Below are 22,852 nucleotides of genomic sequence, written 5' to 3'. Positions count from 1 at the left end.
TCTGCTCCTATGTCTTACGGCCTAATCACGGGACAATTTACAAAGACCAATTAATCTACCAAGCGTTACATCTTTGGACTGTGGGAGGAAACCAGAGCACCAGGAAGAAACGCACGTTGTCACAGGAGAATGTACAAACTCCTTCCAGGCAGTGGAGGGAATTGAACCCAGTTCACCTGTACTGTAAAGCACTGAGCAAACCAGTATGCTAAATGATGAAATGTATAGATAGGGTGAATGCACAAAGTCTTCTTCTCAGGTATGGGTTTCTAAAAATGAGATGGCCTAAATTGAAGGTGAGAGGTGAAGATTTTAGAGGACATGAAGGGCAACTTCTTTACACAGAAGGTGCTGCATATATGGAATGAAATATTAGAGGAAATAGTTGAAGCATGTACAAAAGTACATTTAAAAGGCATCTGGAATAGAACATGGGTAGGAAGGGTTTAGAGACCAAACACAGACAAATGGGACTAGTTTGCTGGGCTCCATGGATTCTGTCCTGTTGTTATAATTGAACAGAACTCTCGTTCAATAAGATGATCTCTTTACTTCATAATCTACCGAATCATTGCCTTGCACCGCACATGCTTTGTAAATGTCATATGATATTCTGCATTGTTATTGCTTTTCCCTTATACCATCTTGATGAATTGATGTGATGAAATGATCTGTTATGGATGATATACAAGCCTTAGTTTTTCACTGTATATGTGACAATAATAAACCGACTTAAAATTTACCAATTTTGCTTGTGAATGTTTTGTACCTAATGCTATGTGCTTCTGGTATCACTGCAAGTAAGTTTTTCTTTGCAATATAAACAATAAACTTTGACAGGTGGAAGATCATATCTCCTCCTCACTGACGATCAACACTGGTGCACCTCAGGAACGTGTGCTTAGCCTACTGCTCTACTCTCTATATACCTACGACTGTGTGGCTAGGTATAGCTCAAATACCATCTATAAATTTGCTGATGATACAACCACTGTTGGTCGAATCTCAGACGGAAATGAGGGGGCATACAGGAGCGAAATACACCAACTAGTGGAGTGGTGTCACAGCAATAATCTTGCACTCAACATCAGTAAGACGAAAGAGCTGATTGTGGACTTCAGGAAGAGTAAGACTCAGGAACACATACCAATCCTTATAGAGGGATCAGAAGTGGAGAGAGCGAGCAATTTCAAGATCCTGGGTGTCACGATCACTGAGGGCCTAACCTGGTCCCAACACATTGATGCAGCAATAAAGAAGGCAAGACAGCAACTATACTTCAATAGGAGTTTGAAGAGATTTGTTATGTCAACAAAAACATTCAAAAACTTCGATAGGTGTGCCGTGGACAGCATTCTGACAAGCTGCATCACTGTCTGGTATGGGAGTGCTACTGCATAGGTCCGAAAGAAGCTGCAAAGGGTCGGAAACTTAGTCGGTTCTGTCTTGAGTACAGACATCCCACCTCTCCCGGGAGTTTCAGGAGTCTCCCGCATATCAATAGCGGCTCCCTGATGCCTGCAAATTCTATACAATATCCCGGAAATCGATTTTTTGAAAAAAAAAGTTAGAAAGAAAATGAATGAATCCTGCTTGATCGCTCTTTGTGCTAAGTAGACCTATCAGTTTTCTCTGTGGGCGGGCTTTACAGTCGAATCTCTCTTCCATATTCCATCAGTTCAGTTACTGCCGTCTCTAATGACACTGAAATCATCCGGACAACTGTCGGTGATGAAGCACAAAAGCCTAGCGAAGGAATTCCCAAGGCTGGCGGTGACAACCTGACTACGCGAGGCTGTCCTATACGGGTAGGGCGTGTTGGCGTCTTAAAGGGGATTAGAGCAGGGTTTAAATTGAAGCGAAATTCCAAAATCGTCCACTAAGACATCTTTAAAAACGCACTTACAGCAAGCAAATTCTTTGGGTTTTTTTCCCTGAAACACTTCCACTTACAGGTACATCGAAGCCCACGATGGGCTAGGTTTAAGCGCAGCCGTTTTCAGAAGAAAAAATGATTTTATTAAATACCCGGCCCCCACCGAGGTCTCATCATTAGGACAGCGAACTGCTTACCCGTGCTGCTCACTTTATATGCATTTTGAATTACACTTTATTAAATAATATGGTAATATATTGTTTTATGTGGTGTGCGTGATATATGCATTGTGGCTACACCGTGGTCCGGACAGAGGTTGTTTTGTTTGTGGACAATCAGCCAGATGACAATAAACTTGAACTTGAAGATACAGAACTTCTAAATCACTCATTTAAAATCCCCCATTTCGTTGTAAAAAAAGTAAGTTCTGATCCCGACTATTGCAGGGTGGGTGGGTGGGTGGGTGGTGTGTGTGTGTGTGTGTGTGTGTGTGTGTGTGTGTGTGTGTGTGTGTGTGTGTGTGAGAGAGAGAGAGAGAGAGAGAGAGAGAGACAGAGACAGACAGACAGACACACACACAAAAACGGACGTATATGCAATCGGATATGGACATTAAGCAGCGCACACCTGTAATAAGGATTCACCTTATGCTTTTATTTCTTTTTAGGGACCACAGCATATTAGGGAGGCTAAGCGCAGGGAAGTCTGCTCAAGTATTTCCCAGTTCTTTTCAGCAGAAAACCAAAGTCTGACAGAGAAGGTCACTACAGTTGAGGTGTACTTTACATCTTTCATCGTTGAGCATAACCTGCCACTCCAGGCGTGTAAGCGCACGGGCAAACTATTCAGGAAAATGTTTCCTGATTCAGAAATAGCAAAAAACTATGCCTGCTCATCAACCAAGACAGCAGCTATTGTGAACATGGCACATTAAGACAGAATTCAGAAGTCAGAAATCTCACAAAACACTTGTCAATCTGATGTCTTGCAAAATTAACAAATTCATTGACACAGACTGCTATGAGGTTGAGACTTTCGGTTGAGACCTCCCTGAAATGAGTTTTTACAGGGTGAGATGTCTGTGAGTATTAGCCTACAAAGTACCCAGGATATCTTCAAGGAGTGGTGTCTCAGAAAGGCAGTGTCCATTACTAAGGACTCCAGCACCCTGGGCATGCCCTTTTCTCACTGTTACCATCAGGTAGAAGGTATAGAAGCCTGAAGGCACACACTCAGCGATTCAGGAACAGCTTCTTCCCCTCTGCCACCCAATTCCTAAATGGACATTGAATCTTTGGACACTACCTCACTTTTTCAATATATTATTTCTGTTTTTGCACGATTTTTAATCTCCAGTTATACATTCTGGTTACTTGATTTTATTTATTATTTATTTTCTTTGTTGTTTTATAGCATTGAGTATGGGAGTTGCAAACTCATTTGCGCTGTATTGGTGCATGACAAATTGTACTATGCAATGACAATAAAGATAATTCATTTCATATACTATAACTGATTGATTTGTTTTCTTCTATACTGTGTTGCACTGAACTGCTGCTGCTAAGTTAACAGATATCACGACACACGCCGGTGGTAATAAACCCGATTCTGATTTCAGAACTTATATTCGCTCCTGGAGAGCTGTGGCCGAGTAAATACTTCATGGCAGCCCTCAGCACGGGACTTACAGGGGCAGAAAAGGAAAGTTACCTTAGAGAGGGCTGCAACCAGTCACTCCCCAGCAGAGCAGCACCGCCGCCAGCTCAGCGCGGATGGGAACTGGGAGGCAGTCGCCCGGAAGTGAAGACGCGTGACACCGGAAATTAATGACTGTGGGTCGATAAGGCGCTGCAGCTCCGCGAGGACAACAAATAAACAACGACCGCCGCCGAGGGGGAAGAGGAAGCTAGCGGGAGAGGGTTGTTATAGTGGGTAGCTCCAAACCCATCCAGCTCGGGCCCCGAAGGCGGCCGCGTTACGAGTCCGGGGGTGTTGGGGCCCGGCGCGCAGCGATGCCTCGCCCCGGGTTATGGGTGAAGATGCGGAGCGAAGGGGAGTAAGCGGAGGCCCTGATCCCTAGGCGTGGTACGTATTACCTCTCCTCGAGCAGCCGGAGCGGTGCGCTTGTGCGGCCGGACAGGCCCCAGAGCCCGGCGGCTGGCGCCCTGATCCGAGGGGCTGGGCCGAGCCGGGGAAGAGGCTTGTCTGATGGTCTGGGTGACAAGCACCACCTCCTAGCCAATCCTTTCCTTCCCTCTCCTCTCCAGAGTTACCGATGCTTCAGCTTTCAATTCATTCGTTTTCATTTCACTTCCTTGCTCGTACTCTGAATAAGGGAGTTTGTTCAGTGCCCTAACTTCACTGTACAAATTAAACTGTTTGCATTGCGATAAAGTCGGAGTCGAGGTTATTACCATATGCACAGGTGCAATAAAAACCTTAGATGTAGCAGTATTACAGGTATGTAAATCAGATATGCAGCATCCACAAGAAAAGTATGCAAATAATATATCATTATTACATTAAATAACCCAATAAAACAAAAAGGTCGACTATAGTGATTCTCACAGGTAAGTGAGTGTGTATTAAAAAGCAGCGCTTCACGGGATTTTTGGCATTTGAACAGGGGCCAATCAGCGATCGGGATTCATTAACAAGGGCACATAAATACGCAAGGACAAAGGGTGTGGCCTTTGTTGGCGGGACAGTGTTAGAATGGGGATTTGTGGCTTTAGCTTTTTGACGTTTCACCGAGGAGAGACTCAGCTTCTTGAATGATCCGGAGTTCATCTAATTCCAGCTCCAACTCCTTAACCTCGAGTGTTACAAGCTGCAGCTGCCTTCCTGCAGTTGAAGTCATCAGGGACGCTGGAGATCTCGCTGTCTTTCCACATCCAGCAGGGGGAGCATTCTACTGTCTTGCGTGGCATCCCTACTGTTCTATCTGTGCAATTATAAAGAAGAAAACAATAAATAAACAAATCTCCCACCAGCTTTTCATCTTCTCTCAGTCAAGCCTCCCCTCTTGTCTCACTCTCATGGGCCACTGTTCAAAGACTGAAAATCCCTGGAAGCTCTGCTTTTTAATGCACACTCGCTGACCTGTGTGAGGCACTCTTCTCTCACTGTTCATCATCCCCGAGCTTGTTCTGTTATTACACAGTGCAATGGTTAGGAGGGATTTGGACTGGCAGTGTTCAACTTTGAATCATGGTATTATGTCAAATCTAGATAAGGATAGCTTTTGCTGATCATCGCATACCACTGATGAATCACAAAGTCACAGAAGAATTGATGACAGTGAAGGTGCACAGATTTAGATGGGGGTTTTCATTGTCCATCACAGGGAGTTGTTCTGCAGGTTGAACTAGCAGAATCCTAATGTTTATAACCACATAGTTGAGTAGCAGGTGGTGGGGAACAGTCAAGGAGAAGTGCTGCTTAACCATTTCCTCACCAAATTTTGCAGAAATTCACAACAGGACTGCTGAGAGATTGGCATCAATACTGAGCTGATGACACATCTAGCACTTCCAAGCTGAGGTGCATCCATGAAGTACCTTGTCTCTTTAACTACACAATTATTACACATCACAATCTGTAATCTCCATCAAGACACAGGATCAGCCTTGATTCTGTGAGAATGTAGAAGCACATGTCAGGAGTAGCATTTGCAATTTCTTTAAAAATAATTTAATAATGCATACTCTAACCAGTGGAAAAAGCTGATGAATGGATTATTGGTGAGGTGCCTCAATTCCTCGTTGATAATTTAAGACTGATGGGCAGTTATTGGCAGGTAAGCCAGTTTATTATTATCGTCTGTGAACTGTGTGGTCAATTGACTAGTGTCAGATGGATGGAAATAAACATTCCAGAAGCACTGTGTAAGAGCTGCAGTCCCGCACCTGCAATGTTATGAACGGTAGTGGTGAACTGCTTAAATTAGTAATATCCCATTGTAAACTATGGGGAGCCCAGAGAGTTCAGTGGTTCCATTTATTATCAGTAAATGTATTCAATATACAACCTGAAATCCTTGCTGTTCACAGACATCCACAAAAACAGAAGAGTACCCCCAAAGAATGAATCACAGTAAAAAACAGAGCCCCAAAGCCCCCTTCTCCACCCCCACGCACAAGCAGCAGTAAAGCATCAACCCTGTCCCTCCCCCACACCCACTTAATTTGGCACAAAGCATCAGCACCCGAATTGCTTGTCATTGATGGCCTGTTTGATTTGTAGGCCAACAAAAATTCCTTCCTTAATCTTGGCATCAGTTATTCTATGAAACGTGTCTCAAAAATTGAAATCCTTCATGAAATTTGCCTGGTGACAGCAGATTCCATCTTGGCAGTCTTAAACCCAGTAATTCTGCTTTTGTCTTTGACAAATCCAAGTCTCTGACCAGGTCATTTAACTGAGATTGAGTTATTGGATGAGGCTCACTCGATATAAAGGCTTCACTCTATCAATGACGTTTTCCATTCTTGGCTCATGCATCATGGCATCTTTGACTTCATGTCTCTGGCGGCTTCAGTGCTGAAAGACTATTGTCATGTGGCACAGGTCTCATAGCTGAAGGGGCATTTGGATATTTAATGGATTTCTTGTTTTTAGCAGAGAAAACAGACACACTGGTCAGACAGAAGTAGCAGTCTGTCACATGATCCTTCTGCTCTTGCCATATCATTGGGACAGCGAATGACATTGACTTCTGTGTATCTCTGAGCCAAGTTCTTAAGATCAGCTGTGCATGTTGCACAGCAAATGTGCAGAGCCTGGGCTTTGTCTTGGTCTCCAATTTTGCACCCAGAATAGAGGTCATAGGCTTTCTTAAGAAGAAGAGTCATGCTGCATCCTTGAAATTTAAGTGTATACTTGTCACAAATATAACAGGAAATATCGCGGCTGTTGCAACATTGGTGAGACATTTTACTTTCACAAATACAACTGAAAATACAACTACTTTTATTATGATGCGTACACACAATATGCTATGTATATAGAGTATGCACATCAACGTGATCACAAAGCAATATACATGTAAACATACAATACATAGAATGGTGCGTGTGTGAGATGCTTTTATAGTCTTTCTAAAGCCTATCCTGCCATGCCTAAGCATGCCCAGGCACGCCTGGACAAGATAGAAAAATTTCCAGCTTACATTATGGGCAACATTTTAATTGGTTTGAATTATGAATTGAAGTATCAAATATAAGCTTTTTTTTAAAAAAAGGTACACACTAGGGAAATTTAATGGCGATTTTCATGATCAGCAGCTCAAAATCCATAAGATACACCCAGAAATACTGAGGAAGCAAAATCTTTGTTGTTACTGACATATGTCAGGAAATTTGTTGTTTTGTGGCACTAGTTAAAAATACTTAAAAATTTCCACAAGTTACAAAATTAATTAATGAAAATAGGCAAAAAACGATATTGTTCATAGGTTGATGGACCAGAAATGTGAGATTGGAGAGGAAGAAGTTCATAAAACGTTGAGTGTCTGCATACAGAAGTTTATGTGTAATGAAGATAAAATGCTTACCATTGAAACATCCATCATCTTTGTAATCAAATAAGGAGAAAGCAGGGGTTGTATGTGGAGATGGATAAATTGAAAAAGTGAACGATGATTTCTCCAACAGCCTGAGAAAAAAAATGTTTGTTCTCAGTTCTTTGTGCTCATTTCTGTGAAAGAATAAAAAATATTCTGAAGAGGATTCTTTGAAAGTTATTTAAAAAATTGCAATGTTGTTCATTAACATCCAATTTAAATTTATACAGGTCTAACATAGGCTGCTTCTTAGGGGAGTATAGTTTAAGTAGTATGTCAGGCAACAAGAGAAAAGTCAACATTTGCTGGGAATTATTAATGCTGCATTTTAAATCAGGTAAATTTCTCTTTGTGACAATTGGAACTTTTAATATAACAAATGCAGATCTGTCAATTGTGAACTTATCCCAAGATCTGAAGAGAGCTGCTGATCAAAGACAGCAATAGTAAAAGCACTTGGCATTTTCTTTCAGTAGTTTGTAAACAAATACTTACTGCACCTGTTCCGATTTGTAACACTTGGCATGATTTTGTTGCACCTCTAACTTGTCATGGCATAGAGTCAGCTGCCTTATACTTTTTTGTGTTTCTCTGTGTCACATTTGTTTGTTAGAAATCTTGCATGTTACACTTAATTACATCTCTCTGAAATGACTCCTTTCTCTAGTTAGTCGTGCTTTTTTTTAATGCCATTAGACCACGGCCACTAGGTGGCTGTGTGGATAAAGTTAAGGCATCCAGTTAGAGTGTAATGTTGCGTAGATAAATTTTTTTATACAAACATGTTTTAGTGCTTATGTATTTTTTATTTCCCTGCAAACCATTGTCTTGGCCCATTTTTTCAGTTACCAGAAAATTGAATGGCAGCAGGAATATTTCAACATTATTTTGTGTATTGCAAGCTAATACTTTACAAAATTGCATTGACAGCCTGTGTGCTAATCTCCGAATGTCAGTGCAGCACATTGTATACTTTAGAAATATAATGATAATTGCTTGTGGCTTGCATCTTTAGCTTGAACATTAATGTATGATGCACTGAAAGAAATTGTTGCCTTTTTGTTACATGCCATCTAGGAAATGTCATATTTTTCAATTATGTACTTAAATAATTTTCCTATTCTTTCCATCTTTAAACCAGCAAATTCAGGAATATCCCCTGTGTCTTTCCTGACGCTGTATGCATTTGCAGTCATATACGGCATGCAATAAAATGTATTTTATTTTGTGTCACATTAATAATTTCCAAATAAATCTAGTCTGTGTAAAAATAATTTAGAAAAGCCAGTTCTGTACCTGAGGATAATCTACTGCTTTGGTGCTTAAGGATTTTGGGCTATGTAGATAATAGATTTTACCTAAAAATCTTATTGTTGTCTATTCTATCATTTCAAGTAGTGAGTGTGTAATATTTTTACGTCATTCAGATGCATGCCCTGCCACCACTTTTGATCCCTAGAAGTTTCACACTATCTAGTGCAAAGATCACAATAAAACAAAATCTAAACCTAATATTTGGTAGTTGGGTCATTCTCTTTCTTTCCTAGCAGAAACCTGTAACACTGTTTAGCTGTTTTTTCATATTTTGTGAGAAAATGCATTGCCTTATGCTATTTGTCAATGAGCTTTCTATCTCCTGCTCCTTCATCAGAGAGCCCATTTGCTTCCAACTTTGGTAAATAAACCGTTTTACTCTTACTAATACTAAAAGCTCTAGATCTTGGGAGTTACTCTTTGTCATCCTCCCCAGTCCTGTTCAACTCTGCCCTGTGTATCTTATCACAGATATTGTCCCTGATTTTGTGTTGACTTCCCAATTTTTGTGTTAGGTTCACAGTCTTATCCTTGCGTATGTTTGCTGCAAGCATTCTTCCATCCTGTGATTGTTGGTTGTTCTCAATTTGATACCACCATAATCCCACACTCTATGCTTTTTTCTGCTACAAGCACCTTTTCATTTCTCTTAAGGCCCTGAGGAAAACCTTCCCAGAACTCAGCTCCATGTATTACAATCTGTTTGATGTTAAGTGGCATTCACCCTTATAATTCCCACCCATAATGAAAACTATGTGAAAAAGAGTTTGCTGAAGTATTACTAATGCACTTACCATGTGTATCTCTTGGAGATTTTAAAATTAGTACAAAGTACATTTCTTAATGCATGTATGCATTTCTAAATGACAATAAAAGAGGACTGAGTGTTCTCATAATCTAATCTAATCTAATCATTGAAGGAATTGAGAAAATCCTAACATAAATGGTGTGATACAGTTGCAAGAAAAAGTTTATGAACTCTTTGTAATTACCTTGTTTCTGCATTAATTACTCATAAAATGGCGTCTGATCTTCACCTGTCACAATAATCGACAAATGCAATCTGCCTAAACTAATAGCACACAAACAATTGCACTTCTCTTCAATACCGAGTACCAATTTGTAAGACATTAGGTTATCCAAACACTCTGCACTCTATGCACTGTCCGGACCTGACTTTGTCAGTACACAAAGTACAGTTAAATTTTTTTCTGTGTCTATAACTATAAGCTGTGGAGATCAATGTCATTCAGTTAAAAACTTGAGTGTGGTGTGCTATTTTTTAAAATCCCATTGAGGTTCTTTAATGGAATTAAAATAATGATTCATGATGCATCTTGTAATGTAACCTTTTTGTTTTGCATCCAGTAATGTAACCTTTTTGTTTCTCTCCCCACCCCCCTCCCAAATAGAGAGTAACAATGCCGGGGAAGCTGAAAGTCAGGATTGTGGCTGGCCGTCACCTGCCGGTTATGGACAGGGCCAGTGACCTCACAGATGCATTTGTAGAGGTTTGTACACATAAACAAAATTGACTGGAACGTAATGGTTGATTTTACCAGGCTACCGTATGGTACATTGGTCAGTACAAAGATAACTCACCATGCCATGAATTTAATGTTTTTAATTTCAGTGGGTGTCCATGAATAAGTTTGTTGGAGTCATCAGCACATAATTTAGGCTGACACTTCATTCCATTCCCAAAATCCGGGGTCAAGCTGCGGTCTCTGTTGAGATTGCAGCTCTGCCTTTTTTTCCAAGTTTTGTTTTTGGTTTGTAGGGATGGTTTTGGCAACAGAGAAGGGAGTTAGGAGTCAGGTTAGGGTTCAGGGACAGGAATATGGGGGAATCAGAGGACAAGCCTGAGTCTTAACCTAAAGACGTGTGATAAATCTGAATAAATAAGGATAAATAAATAAGTGCTATTGCCAGGACATTGAAATGAAATCCTGCCTAATTTCTCAAGTGGTTGTGAAACTCTTCATGGCAAGAGAACTTGAAGTTGAAGCACAAGAGAATAGGAGTAGGCCATCTGGTCCTTCACACCTTCCCTGCCATTCAGTATGATAGTGGCTCATCTGTGTTAGTCTCAATTCCTACACCAATTTCCTAATCCCCTATTTCCTCAATTTTGTCCATATATTGTCCCTCTATCTCCATCATAAATATATCAAGTCAAGTCACTTTTTATTGTCATTCTGACCATAACTGCTGGTACAGTACACAGTAAAAACGAGACATCGTTTTTCAGGACCATGGTGCTACATGGAACAATACAAAAACTACACTGAACTATGTAAAACAACACTAAAACTACGCTAGACTATAGACCTACCCAGGACTGCATAAAGTGCACAAAACAGTGCAGGCATTACAATAAATAATAAACAAGGCAATAGGCACAGTAGAGGGCAGTAAGTTAGTGTCAGTCCAGGGTCTGGGTACTGAGTCTGATGGCTTGGGGGAAGAAACTTACGTAGTCTGGTCGTGAGAGCCCGAATGCTTTGGTGCCTTTTGCCAGATGGCAGGAGGGAGAAGAGTTTATATGAGGAGTGTGTGGGGTCCTTCATAATGCTATTTACTTTACGGATGCAGCGTGTGGTGTAAATGTCTGTAATGGTGGGAAGAGGGACCCTGATGATCTTCTCAGCTGACCTCACTATCCGCTGCAGGGTCTTGCGATCCGAGATGGTGCAATTTCCAAACCAGGCAGTGATGCAGCTGCTCAGGATGCTCTCAATACAACCTCTGAAGAATGTGGTGAGGATGGGGGGGGGTGGGAGATGGACTTTTCTCAGCCTTCGCAGAAAGTAGAGGCGCTGCTGGGCTTTCTTTGCTATGCAGCTGGTGTTGAGGGACCAGGTGAGATTCTCCGCCAGGTGAACACCAAAAAATTTGGTGCTCTTAACAATGTCTACGGAGGAGTCGTCGGTGTTCAGCGGAGAGTGGTCGCTCCGTGTCCTCCTGAAGTCAACAACCATCTCTTTTGTTCACATTCAGAGACAGGTTCTTGGCTCTGCACCAGTCCATTAGCCACTGCACCTCCTCTCTGTATGCTGACTTAACGTTCTTGCTGATGAGACCCACCAAGGTCGTGTCATCGGCGAACTTGATGATGTGGTTCAAGCTGTGTGTTGCAGCACAGTCGTAGGTCAGCAGAGTAAGCAGCAGTGGACTGAGCACACAGCCCTGGGGGGCCCCCGTGCTCAGTGAGATGGTGTTGGAGATGCTGTTTCCGATTCGGACTGACTGAGGTCTCCCAGTCAGGAAGTCGAGGATCCAGTTACAGAGGGAGGTGTTCAGGCCCAGTAGGCTCAGCTTTCCAGTCAGTTTCTGAGGAATGATTGTGTTGAATGCTGAACTGAAGTCTATGAACAGCATTCGAACGTACGTGTCTTTTTTGTCCAGGTGGGTTAGGGCCAGGTGGAGGGTGATGGCAATGGCGTTGTCTGTTGAGCGGTTGGGACGGTACGCAAACTGCAGGGGGTCCAGTGAGGGGGGCAGCAGGGTCTTGATGTGCCTCATGATGAGCCTCTCGAAACACTTCATGATGATGGATGTGAGTGCAAGGGGACGGTAGTCGTTGAGGCAGGACACTGAAAACTTCTTCGGCACCGGGACAATGGTGGCAGCCTTGAAGCACGTAGGAACGATGGCGCTGCTCAGGAAGATGTTGAAGATGTCAGTGAGAATCTCTGCTAACTGGTCTGCACATCCTCTAGGCACTCTGCCAGGAATATTGTCTGGTCCAGCAGCCTTCCATGGGTTGACCCTGCACAGGGTTCTCCTCACATCGGCCACGGTAAGACATAGCTCCTGGTCATGTGGAGGAGGGGTGGTCCTCCTTGTCGCCACGTCATTTTCCGCCTCGAAACGAGCGTAGAAGTTGTTCAACGCATCTGGGAGGAAGACATCACCGGCACAGGCAGGTGGCGTCTTGTAATTGGTGATGGCCTGAATGCCCTTCCACATGCGCCGCGTGTCGCTGCTGTCCTGGAAGTGGCTGTGGATTCGCTGGGCGTGTGCACGCTTTGCCTCTCTGATGGCCTGGGACAGTTTGGCCCTTGCTGTTGTTAGGGCTGCCTTGTCACCTGCTCCGAAGGCGGAGTCATGGGTCCTCAGCAGCGCACGCACCTCCGCGATCAGCCATGGCTTCTGGTTAGCATGTGTAGTGATGGTCTTGGCCGCAGTGAGGTCATCGATGCACTTGCTGACGTAGCTAGTCACTGATGCCATGTACTCCTCTAAGTTGGTAGAGTCGCCATCGGTTGCAGCCTCCCTGAACATGTGCTCAAAGCAGTCTTGAAGAGCAGAGATGGCTCCTGCTGTCCAGCTTTTCACCTGCTTCTGAACTGGTCTGGAGCATCTGACCAGCGGTCTGTATGCTGGGATTAGCATAACAGAGATGTGGTCTGAGTAACCGAGGTGGGGGCGGGGCTCCGCCCGGTACGCATCGGGAATGTTTGTGTAAACAAGGTCCAATACATTCTCCCCTCTCGTTGCAGAGTCCACCTTCTGATGGAATCTGGGGAGCACCCACTTAAGGTTCGCATGGTTAAAATCTCCGGCGACATTAAACCGTCCATCAGGGTGTGCGTTCTGCAGTTTGCTAATAGCCCCAGAGTGCCTCCTTAGCATTAGCGTTGGGAGGAATGTAGATACCAACTATAAGGACAGTGGTGAATTCCCGTGGTAAATAAAATGGTCTGCATCTAACAGTCACAAACTCCACTAGCGATGAGCAGTACCTGGAAACCAGCACAGAGTTCTTGCACCATTCTGTCTTGATGTAAACACACAAGCCACCACCGCGAGTCTTACCGGAGAGAGCTGCATCTATGTCTGCTCGAAACAAGACGAGCCTCCATTTTTGTTAGGGACATAGAATTCCAAAGATTCAATATCACAAGGAGGAAGTTTCTATGCATTTTTTAAAAAATGACTAGCCCTTTATTTTGTAACTTTGCCACCTTGTTTGTGATTAGTGAAAATATTTCAGCATCTACCCTGACCACCCAAGGGAGATACTGCTTCCAAATAGAGGTAACATTTATAGTTTTAAGAAAGACTGCAGCTTGGATATTTGTTTTATAACTAAATTTAATATGAATAGATTTTAACAAAGAATGTTGAATACTAATCAAACTATTGTTCCTGCAGGTAAAGTTTGGCAATACAACATTTAAGACCGATGTGTACCACAAATCGCTTAATCCCCAATGGAATTCAGAATGGTTTAAATTTGAGGTAAGGCTTATATCAGTTGGCATCATGTACACTTAAATCCTCTGGCATTTTGCTCTTGATCAGATAAATCACAAATTTAAATTTCATGGACAAAAAAACTTGCACTATCACTCAATTTAAGGCATGTGGGTTTTGATTTGACAGTGAAAGGAGAGCTGAGGTCTCCGTGGCCTATCTTGGTAGCCCAAGTCATCCAGGACTGATGACATAAGCATCTCAGAAGGCATCCAGGAGAGTCCCTTTTTTTGAAATAATAGCAGTATTAACTGGCAATCTTGGCCTTGCATTTACCTCATTATTTTGCCCTGAAACCCTATTGGGTTACAGATCCTCGTGAAGGAAGCAAGAGTTGACTTTCCCTGGTATAACTTCCGGAAGACTTAAAAAGATTAAACTCAGATTAAGGGTCTTAGCCCAACAAGTTGATTGTTTATTCCTCTCCATATGCTGCCTGATCTGCTGAGTTCCTCCAGCATTTTCTGGTTGTTCCTCTGAATTTCCAGCATCAGCAGAATCTTTTGGGTTCAAAATAGTAATGTTGCAGTCTGATCTAACGGACAGGTGATTCCAGAGGAGCTTTGTTTGGTTCACAAGTGTGATAGAGGAAAGAATTATCCAGTTGGTAAGCTTAGCTAAGAACACTATTGTTCGTGGGCGCTGCACAGATAGGACAACCTGTAGGAGTAGTGTTTAGTCAGGGGAAGTAATTCATGTATTTTAATAATTGGAAACGTCTTTGCAGGTTGATGATGAAGACTTACAAGATGAGCCACTACAGATCACAGTTCTAGATCATGATACCTACAGTGCTAATGATGCTATTGGGAAAGTGTACATTGATATCGATCCTTTATTATCCAATGAAGCGGCAGCCATTCTTTCTGGCTGGTTTCCAATCTATGACACTATTCATGGTGAGTGCAATTTTTGATAAGTTATGAGTATATCAATATTCTTCTGTTATGCTGAGAATCACTGGTAATGTGCATTAATCATGAGGTCTACAGCTAGAGTTTCTATTTTCATGAATAATGTAACATATGTAGTCCACAAAGCAAACTATCTCAGTTGCAACAGATTGTAGATATCAAAAAGTAAGCCTGTACTGCATCCATAGATTCTCAGTCATGTGAAAGTATTTTCCATTGTTTTGCAATAGCCGTAATTGTGGTCTTGAGATTTATTGCATGGTTATAAAATAGGAAAATGTTTAGTTAACTTTATAATTAATATTCTAAGATCTAAGCTCCAAGATATTTTTTATTGAAGTATAATTTCCTAAACATTAGCCATTACATGAAACCAGTTATGAAAGGGAGCCTAGGCAAAAATATGCAGATACAGGTTTCCCCCGCCATCCGAAGGTAGAGCGTTCCTATGAAACGGTTCATAAGCCGAAATGTCGTAAAGCGAAGAAGCAATTACGATTTATTTATATGGGAAAATTTTGTGAGGGTTCGCAGACCCAAAAATAACCTACCAAATCATGCCAAATAACACATAAAACCTAAAATAATAGTAACATATAGTAAAAGCAGGAATGATATGATAAATACACAGCCTATATAAAGTAGAAATACTTTTCCACAATCATTACTGAACTGTTCTCCGTAGCGAAAATCTCACGCAAGTGCATTGGCAGAAAATTTCACGCAAGCGCTGTTGGCAGGAACACTCTCCCCAGTAATCTTTAAGCTATGAAGCTGCCAAATCATACCAAATAACACGTAAAAATACACAGCCTATATAAAGTAGAAATAATGTATATACAGTGTAGTATCACTTACCAGAATCAGGACAGTGCCGAGCACACAGATGATGGTGTGTTAGACTAAGTCGTCGCAGGTTGGGTAGTGCAGTGGCCCTCACCTTCCAGGCCACCGAGTGATACATTGCCGCGAAGCATGCAGGAATGCAGCAGTAGCTGGGAGGTACACAGCACATCTTTAAGAAAAAAACCAAAATAAACAAGCTAATTAATTAGGTGCCGCCCGACACATAATTGTCGGCCCAGATCAGTGCCGATTTCCGATTGCGTCATCTCTAATCTGGGCCAACAATTACGTGTCAGCGGCACCTAATTAATTAGCACGTTTATTTCGGCTTTTTTCTTAAAGATGTGCTGTGTGCCTCCTGGCTACTGCTGCATTCTCCGCAAATCGGTACAGTATCTATCCGTGGCCTGGGTGTTGGGGTGGTGGGACACTGGGGTATCATCTGTTTCCATGAGGGCAGGCAGCTCATCTTCTCCTATGACTGCCTGCCTCGATGTCGAAGGTCGAGGTTCGTCGTCTGCTGTGGCTGATATGGAAGGCTTGCTTGACTGCTGAGCCTCGCGCATTTTTCTATCACACAGTTCTTTAATAAGGATTCAAACCATCCTGCAAATATCTCCTAAACCGACATACCCTTTCAAAATTAAAGTCGTACTTTATCATTACTCATTCGCTTTCGATTGTTATCCTTTTTTCTTCCAATTGCATCAGTTCTTCATCTGTCAGTTCTTGGTGATGGGATGCCAAAACCTCATCAATATCATGTTCGTCAGCTTCCACAAGCCAAACTCACTTTGTCCTTACTTTGTTCAACACGATCGAAAGGCTTAATTATGTCTAGTTTTACCGTAAGTGTAACACCCTTACGAGCTCTTTCAGGTTTTTCCGATACCATAGAATTCATCTTGCAAACGGCTGCTCACAGGCACGTGTTAAAGCAAAGCAGTTCCAAATCCGGGGGAAAGCGGCTGCTCAGGGCACGCTCTGCCTTTTATCGCGTGCTGAATTTTTTTCGTAACAGTGAAAACACCTTCTGAAAGCGAAAATAGGGTACTAATGTAGGTCTTTCGTAACAGTGAGGTTTCGTAAAGTGAACATTCGAAAAGCGGGGGACACCTGTACTGGGTTCAGGAAATCAGCATTTGGAGAATGGAACATGAGGGTCTGATGTCTGCTGTGGATTTAGACAGCTGTCGGGAAGGATGGGCAATTGTGATCAGGAGCTGGAGGTAGCATTCTGTGTTGTGGACCTGTGACTCAAGGGTATGGTTGCTTGGCGATGGATGGATTGGCATTCTGCATATTTGTGGTGGGATAATAAATTGAACAGTGTAACTGTGAGCCTGGTTTTCATCGCTCAGGGAAGCCATCGGGTAATAACTGTTAGCTCCAGGAACAAGGTGAATTTTACACCCCATCACCCTCTAGGATTAGTAGTAGTCATTCCTGGATACTGAAGGGAACTTTTAGCATGTGCACTCCTTCTCAGCCACAAAAAACAAAGCTAATAGTTAGTCTTCAGGTTTTTGCTTATTTCCTACCTGCCCTGTGATTACTGGGAACTGTCCCCAAAAGCTGTCTTTACTGAGTTACATTAAAATAATCTTTTAAACAGGTATCAGAGGAGAAATTAATGTCATGGTGAAGGTAGATCTCTTCAATGATTTGAACCGCTTCAGACAATCATCGTGTGGAGTCAAGTTTTTTTGCAGTAAGTTTGTCCTATATTGGTCAGTAATTTTATGAACTCATAGACTCATTGTATGTATAATTTATTAACAATTTACAAGTTGTCCATCTGAGTATACATACATCTTCCTGCAGTGCCAGTTTTTTCTTTCAGGAACAAGATTTTGACTGTGTTGATCTGTACAAAATTGAATGCTGTAGAATAAATTACTTGCTATCTTTTTGCCCAAATTTGTTCCCATCTTCCTTGATTGAACCTTTCCAATGAGCAGTGTCTACTGTACCAAGATGGCACTGATCCCCGTCAGTAAAGATGTCTTAGAGCTAATTGATCTGCTCAGTGTCTTGACTTGTCCTCTTTGCACATGTCAAGGTGAAACATGGATATTAAGTTCAAGTTTAAGTTTAATTGTCGTTCATCCATACACATGAATACAGCCAGACAAAACAGTGTTCCTCTGGGGCTAGGGTGCAAAGCACAGAACCAATAGTTGCATACAGCACACAGTACATATATTATACATATAATTATGATAGTGGAAAAACATAGTTACCAAAATAATTAAAAATAAAATCCTAATATAATCCCAAGTCCCTGAGTATTAGTCTGCAAATTGATGGTGCATGAATGTTGCCCTAAGCCATGTTTCAATCCAGTTTGTCTCACCGAGTGAACACTGGAGGACAGGACCAATGGTAGGGCCCAGCGCGGAATCCAGCGGGACACAGCCGTCTCCGGCCTCCTCTTCCTCAGTGACTGCAATAAATGACCCCAAGGCAAGAATGAGGGGCTAGTCCATGCCACAATTGAGGCGGGGAGCTGCACGACCATTGGTCCCACCAATGATCCAGTGAATCTGGCTCGGAGTATTTTACATTACCGATGCCTAACGGGGTCTTGCAGTCACAACAAAAGCATCCAAGACAATCACCCTCACAGTCTGTTAAATTGCGCTCCACGTACCACCTCTGTTGCCTTTTCCTGGGCGGCTGAAGCAGGCTGCAACATGGTGGGCAACAAGTCCAGTTCCACCGCTACTGAGTAACTCACTGATGGGTAGACTTGCAGGACGTTGTTCTCAATATCCAGCAGTCTTGTGATCATGAAAAAGACGTAAAGGACAAACAGTCATACCTTAGGTTTTTTTGAACCCAGCCAGGCTCCTGCACCGCCCAACCTACTTGAAGTTACCTGATGGTTCCTGAAAGTAGAGGACCTCATAGTCATAGTCATAGTCATACTTTATTAATACTACCTACCTACTATATGCCTCCACTAACTTTTCACTATTATCCTGCTGTACAGTTCTTCACTTTCCTGGTTACATTCTGCTTAACTACATTAAGAGAATTAACCATGTGAACTTGCCTCTCATTCATGCATTTGTCTTCTCTGATGTTCCCCGGTAATCTATCCTTCCCTTTGTCTCATTTCTGTAGGTTGCTCTGACTGATGTCAGAGGAAACCTGGCATCAGTGTCAATGATGATATTATCTCTGCTTTCCTTCCACCGCTCCCCTGTCTCCAGTTTGTCAGTGTACCATGTTGTCGTCCAGTACTTGATGAACATATATTTCTTATTAAATGCTTCTGTCTGCAACTGAACAGGATTATTCCCAACAGCAGTGTGCTCACAGAAAGGTGTAAATAATCTGTAGGCCAAACAATTCTGTAGTCACACAGATGTGTGTTTTTCTCCCCACAGCTACATCCATTCCCAAGTGCTACAAAGCAGTAACAATCCATGGATTTGTTGAAGAATTAGTAGTAAATGAAGATCCTGAGTACCAGTGGATCGACAGGATACGTACACCCAGGGCATCGAATGAAGCTAGGCAGAGGCTAATCTCTCTAATGTCAGGTAGAAAATCTTGCTGATTGTTGGCAAAATTTTTACTTAATAAAAACATTTTTTAGAGCTTATTTGAAACTGTGGCCTCATCATGAGAAATGTTAACGTGGATTGCGGAAACAAATTTTGAACCAGGGATGGGTGCTGCAAATAAAAGATAATACTTATTGATAGTTAACAGCCAGTTCTGGAGTCTGTATGAGCATGAGTTGATCTAGCAGGGTGCAACAGAAAGTGCTGGAAATACTCAGCAGGTCAGGCCACATTTGTTGGGAAGAGAAAGTTAATGTTTCAAAGACTCCATATAAAGCATGTAGAGGTTCATTCTTATTAAACCATGTAACCAAAGCAGGCAGACATACATACATAGTCTCAAATGCAATTCATGAAATATGCATTTGGCAAATTAATAATGAGGACTTTGGAAGTTTCTTCAGAGACTTGATTTGCCACCTTGGACCTCATCTGCTGATTCCCACTTGTGTTTGTTGATTCACAACATAATGTTAAGATAGGCAGTGCACAGTGTGGGTGTTTCATGGGATTATGGCACTGAAACAGGCCATTGAGCTCAGCCAGTCCATGCTAACAGCAGTACTGAGCCTTCTCCCATCCTATTATCAGCTAAACATCTATCTGAAGCATCCTTCACTTTTTTTCCTTTGGGAATACAGCGTGGCAGGTTCAGATAGTGGTGTCTCCAAAGAGGTTGATTTTGTTCTGTAGTTGTTTTATGCTTTGCTTCACTCCCACTGCTGATAATATTTTGTTTCTATTGCTTTCTCACTCTTTGAACATGCTCTCACTCTTTAATCATGACCTCATATTGTCCCATTTTACCATCCTGTGGTATCACTCCTCAAATTTGACCCACTTTTTAAAAAAAATTTACTCTCTCACTCCTTGTTCCTGCTTTCTGTTCTTGCTAACTCCTGTGTACTCTGGGTTGCATTTTTTTCAAATTGCCAGAATAGCACCTCTTTCCTCACTTCATCAAATAACGGGACATCATGATGCAGCTATGAAATCACTGGCTAGACTACATTTCGGGTATGCTATTTAATTTGGTTGCCACCCTAAAGGAAGAATGTAGCAGGAAGAGAGATTACAAAAAAGATTCACTAGAACATTGCCTGGACGGCAGAGCTATAGCTATTAGATTGGAGAGGGCGGGCCTTTCAGCCCATGATGTTGTGCCAACATTTTAACCTACTTCTAAGATCAATAACCTTTCCCTCCTACATGTCCCTTCCCCTTTTTTATATCATCCATGTGTCTAAAAGTTTCTTAAATGCTCTAATGCATCCGCCTCTAGTAGGGCATTCCAGGCACTAACCACTCTTTACCCCTGACATCCTGCCTTATACTTTCTTCCAGTCATCTTAAAAATATGCCTCTTCAAATTAGCCATTTCTGTAGTGGGAAAAAGTCTCTGGCTCTCCAAACAATCTATGCTTCTTTTCATCTTGTACACCTCTGTCAAGTCACCTCCCATCCTCCTTTGCTGGAAGAAATAGGAGTGGCTGGTTTTATTCTCAACAGAATGTAGGAAGCTGAGAGTGGCCTGATAAAGGTTTACGAAATTACCAAGGGTATAGATAGGATAGATAAAGTTCTCCCAGGGCAGGAGAGTCCAGAACTAGAGGACACAGGTTTATAATGAGAAGGAATAAATTCTACAGGTTATCTGGAAGAGCTGCAAGAGATGTTGATGGAAGTGGTGGAGTCAGGTACAGTTACTATGTTTAAAAGGCATTGAGACAGGTAATTTGATGGGAAAGGCATCGAGGGAAATGGGCCTAATTCAGACCATTTGGCAATAGTATAGATGGACAAGGTGGGCTGAAAGGGTCTGTTTCTATAGTAGACAATTCTATGATAGTTCTTTTCCCTTCTCCCCCCCACCCCACCAAATTTACAGATTTTGTACTTGGTTTAAGTAGTATTCCAAGGAACTATTCTGCTTATTATATTAACAAAAGTCTTTTGTGTTCATGACCAAAGTTCTAAATACCTGAGTTAATTTGTTGATTTGTATCTGTACTAATTTGTATCTGTACTGGATTTGTATTCTATGAAAGAGTTGGTTTCAAAATAATCCATTAGCTGAAGTGGTAGTACCTTACTGCATCAAAACAATACCTGTGATTAGAGTTGTACAGTGGATTCCAATTAATTGGGCCTTTGGTTAACCAGGACAGCTACTTACTTGGGACAACTCTTAAAGATCAAAAACTAATCGACAAAGTAGCCAGGATTCCCTTTGTTTATTTGGGACACCATGCCACTTGATTGGGACAGGGGGTTGTTGCTGAACAGTTTCTAACTTGTGTGGCCGTGAGGCACTACACCATGCCTGGAGAGAATACTTTTTAAATTGCATCAGTTGTGCATACTTGTGTCCATATTGACATTGATACAAAAAGCAGTGATTTTTGGTCATTTTGTTTTTCACCTTGACTTTAAAAAAACACTTCGGACCCTTACCAACATGCCACAAAAAGATTTGACACTAACCGAAAAGTTACCCTAAGTGTCTACATTGATTTTATTCATTTACAGTCAATGAAAAGAACATGGCAGCATTCAGTGAATTAATTCCTTTATTGATAACTTATGAACTAATGTACAGATTTATAGTACTGTAGTAGAATTGATAATCTAATTTGTTCTATATTTCATTTAAATACATAATTTGTTGCTCATTTAACTGGTGGTTTGTCTTTTTTTTAATACATTTTTAACTATTTCCAGCCACTAAATCAGGCCAAAATATACTGGTCCTGATGTGTCCCAATTAACTGGAATCCTCTGTATTTTGGTCACAACCTGCAACATCCACTGTAAATGTGTCATAATTCAAGTGCTGCTAGGTTATTCTGAAACATCAGTTTATCTTGTTATTTTCTTTGATGCTTGTTCACATGGTTATGTTTGTGTTGATAGTAAAACAAAATTGACACTAAATAATTTGATTAATAGGTGAACTGCAAAGGAAAATTGGCCTCAAGGTTCTTGAGATGGGAGGCAATGCAGTTGTGGGCTATCTACAGTGTTTTGACTTGGAAGGAGAATCTGGGCTAGTGGTACGTGCTATTGGGACTGCATGTACACTGGATAAACTGAGTAATGCCGCTACATCAATTCCACCTCCATGTGGTTCTCCATCCAAAGACCTGAAAGAGTAAGTATAGTATAAGGCTACAAGTATGTGTAATCTCTCTCTCTCTCTGCATTATTTCTCTTCTGTTGCATGCAAGACTTATGCCTGTTCCACATGTACTTCAATTATATTTGAGCATGGCTGAATACAAAGACTCATTGTAGTTGTAAATCCCATTTACTCTGAAATCCCTTAAGAAAATTAATGGGCGCTAACCCAAAGATTCATTAGTATAAAGCTCAACAGCAAGAAGGTATAAATGGTCCTTCAACCATTGCAGTAACAATGCCATCTTTGTCATGAAAATTTTATAACTTATGCCAAATATTCAGAGTTTATGAACAATTATGAACATTGAATACATTTGATTAT

At 41.7% G+C, this 22,852-nt stretch overlaps 1 protein-coding gene and 1 long non-coding RNA gene across 20 annotated transcripts in view; one reads left to right on the top strand and one right to left on the bottom strand.

The window, feature by feature from the left end:
- Positions 1–3,979, bottom strand: part of LOC140186950 (uncharacterized) — a 46,432-nt gene extending 42,453 nt beyond the window's left edge. For both annotated transcript variants that reach the window (XR_011882982.1, XR_011882981.1), the window contains exon 1: positions 3,587–3,979. This is a non-coding gene — a long non-coding RNA (uncharacterized lncRNA). The remainder of the gene's footprint in view (positions 1–3,586) is intronic.
- c2cd5 (C2 calcium dependent domain containing 5) overlaps positions 3,677–22,852 on the top strand; it is a 116,305-nt gene continuing 97,129 nt past the window's right edge. For all 18 annotated transcript variants that reach the window (XR_011882980.1, XM_072241778.1, XM_072241775.1 and 15 more), the window contains exons 1-7: positions 3,677–3,961; positions 10,166–10,264; positions 13,914–14,000; positions 14,743–14,914; positions 17,391–17,486; positions 19,171–19,326; positions 22,300–22,501. Coding sequence is in view for 17 of the 18 variants with exons in the window: in XM_072241778.1 (XP_072097879.1) it covers positions 10,175–10,264; positions 13,914–14,000; positions 14,743–14,914; positions 17,391–17,486; positions 19,171–19,326; positions 22,300–22,501 (803 nt within the window). In the remaining variant the exon portion in view is untranslated. The remainder of the gene's footprint in view (positions 3,962–10,165; positions 10,265–13,913; positions 14,001–14,742; positions 14,915–17,390; positions 17,487–19,170; positions 19,327–22,299; positions 22,502–22,852) is intronic.

This window comes from Mobula birostris, chromosome 23 (genome assembly GCF_030028105.1).
Source record: "Mobula birostris isolate sMobBir1 chromosome 23, sMobBir1.hap1, whole genome shotgun sequence".
Classification (NCBI taxonomy): Eukaryota; Metazoa; Chordata; class Chondrichthyes; order Myliobatiformes; family Myliobatidae; genus Mobula; species Mobula birostris.
Note: the sequence above shows the minus strand (reverse complement) of the source record. Positions and strands in the feature narration are given on the sequence as shown.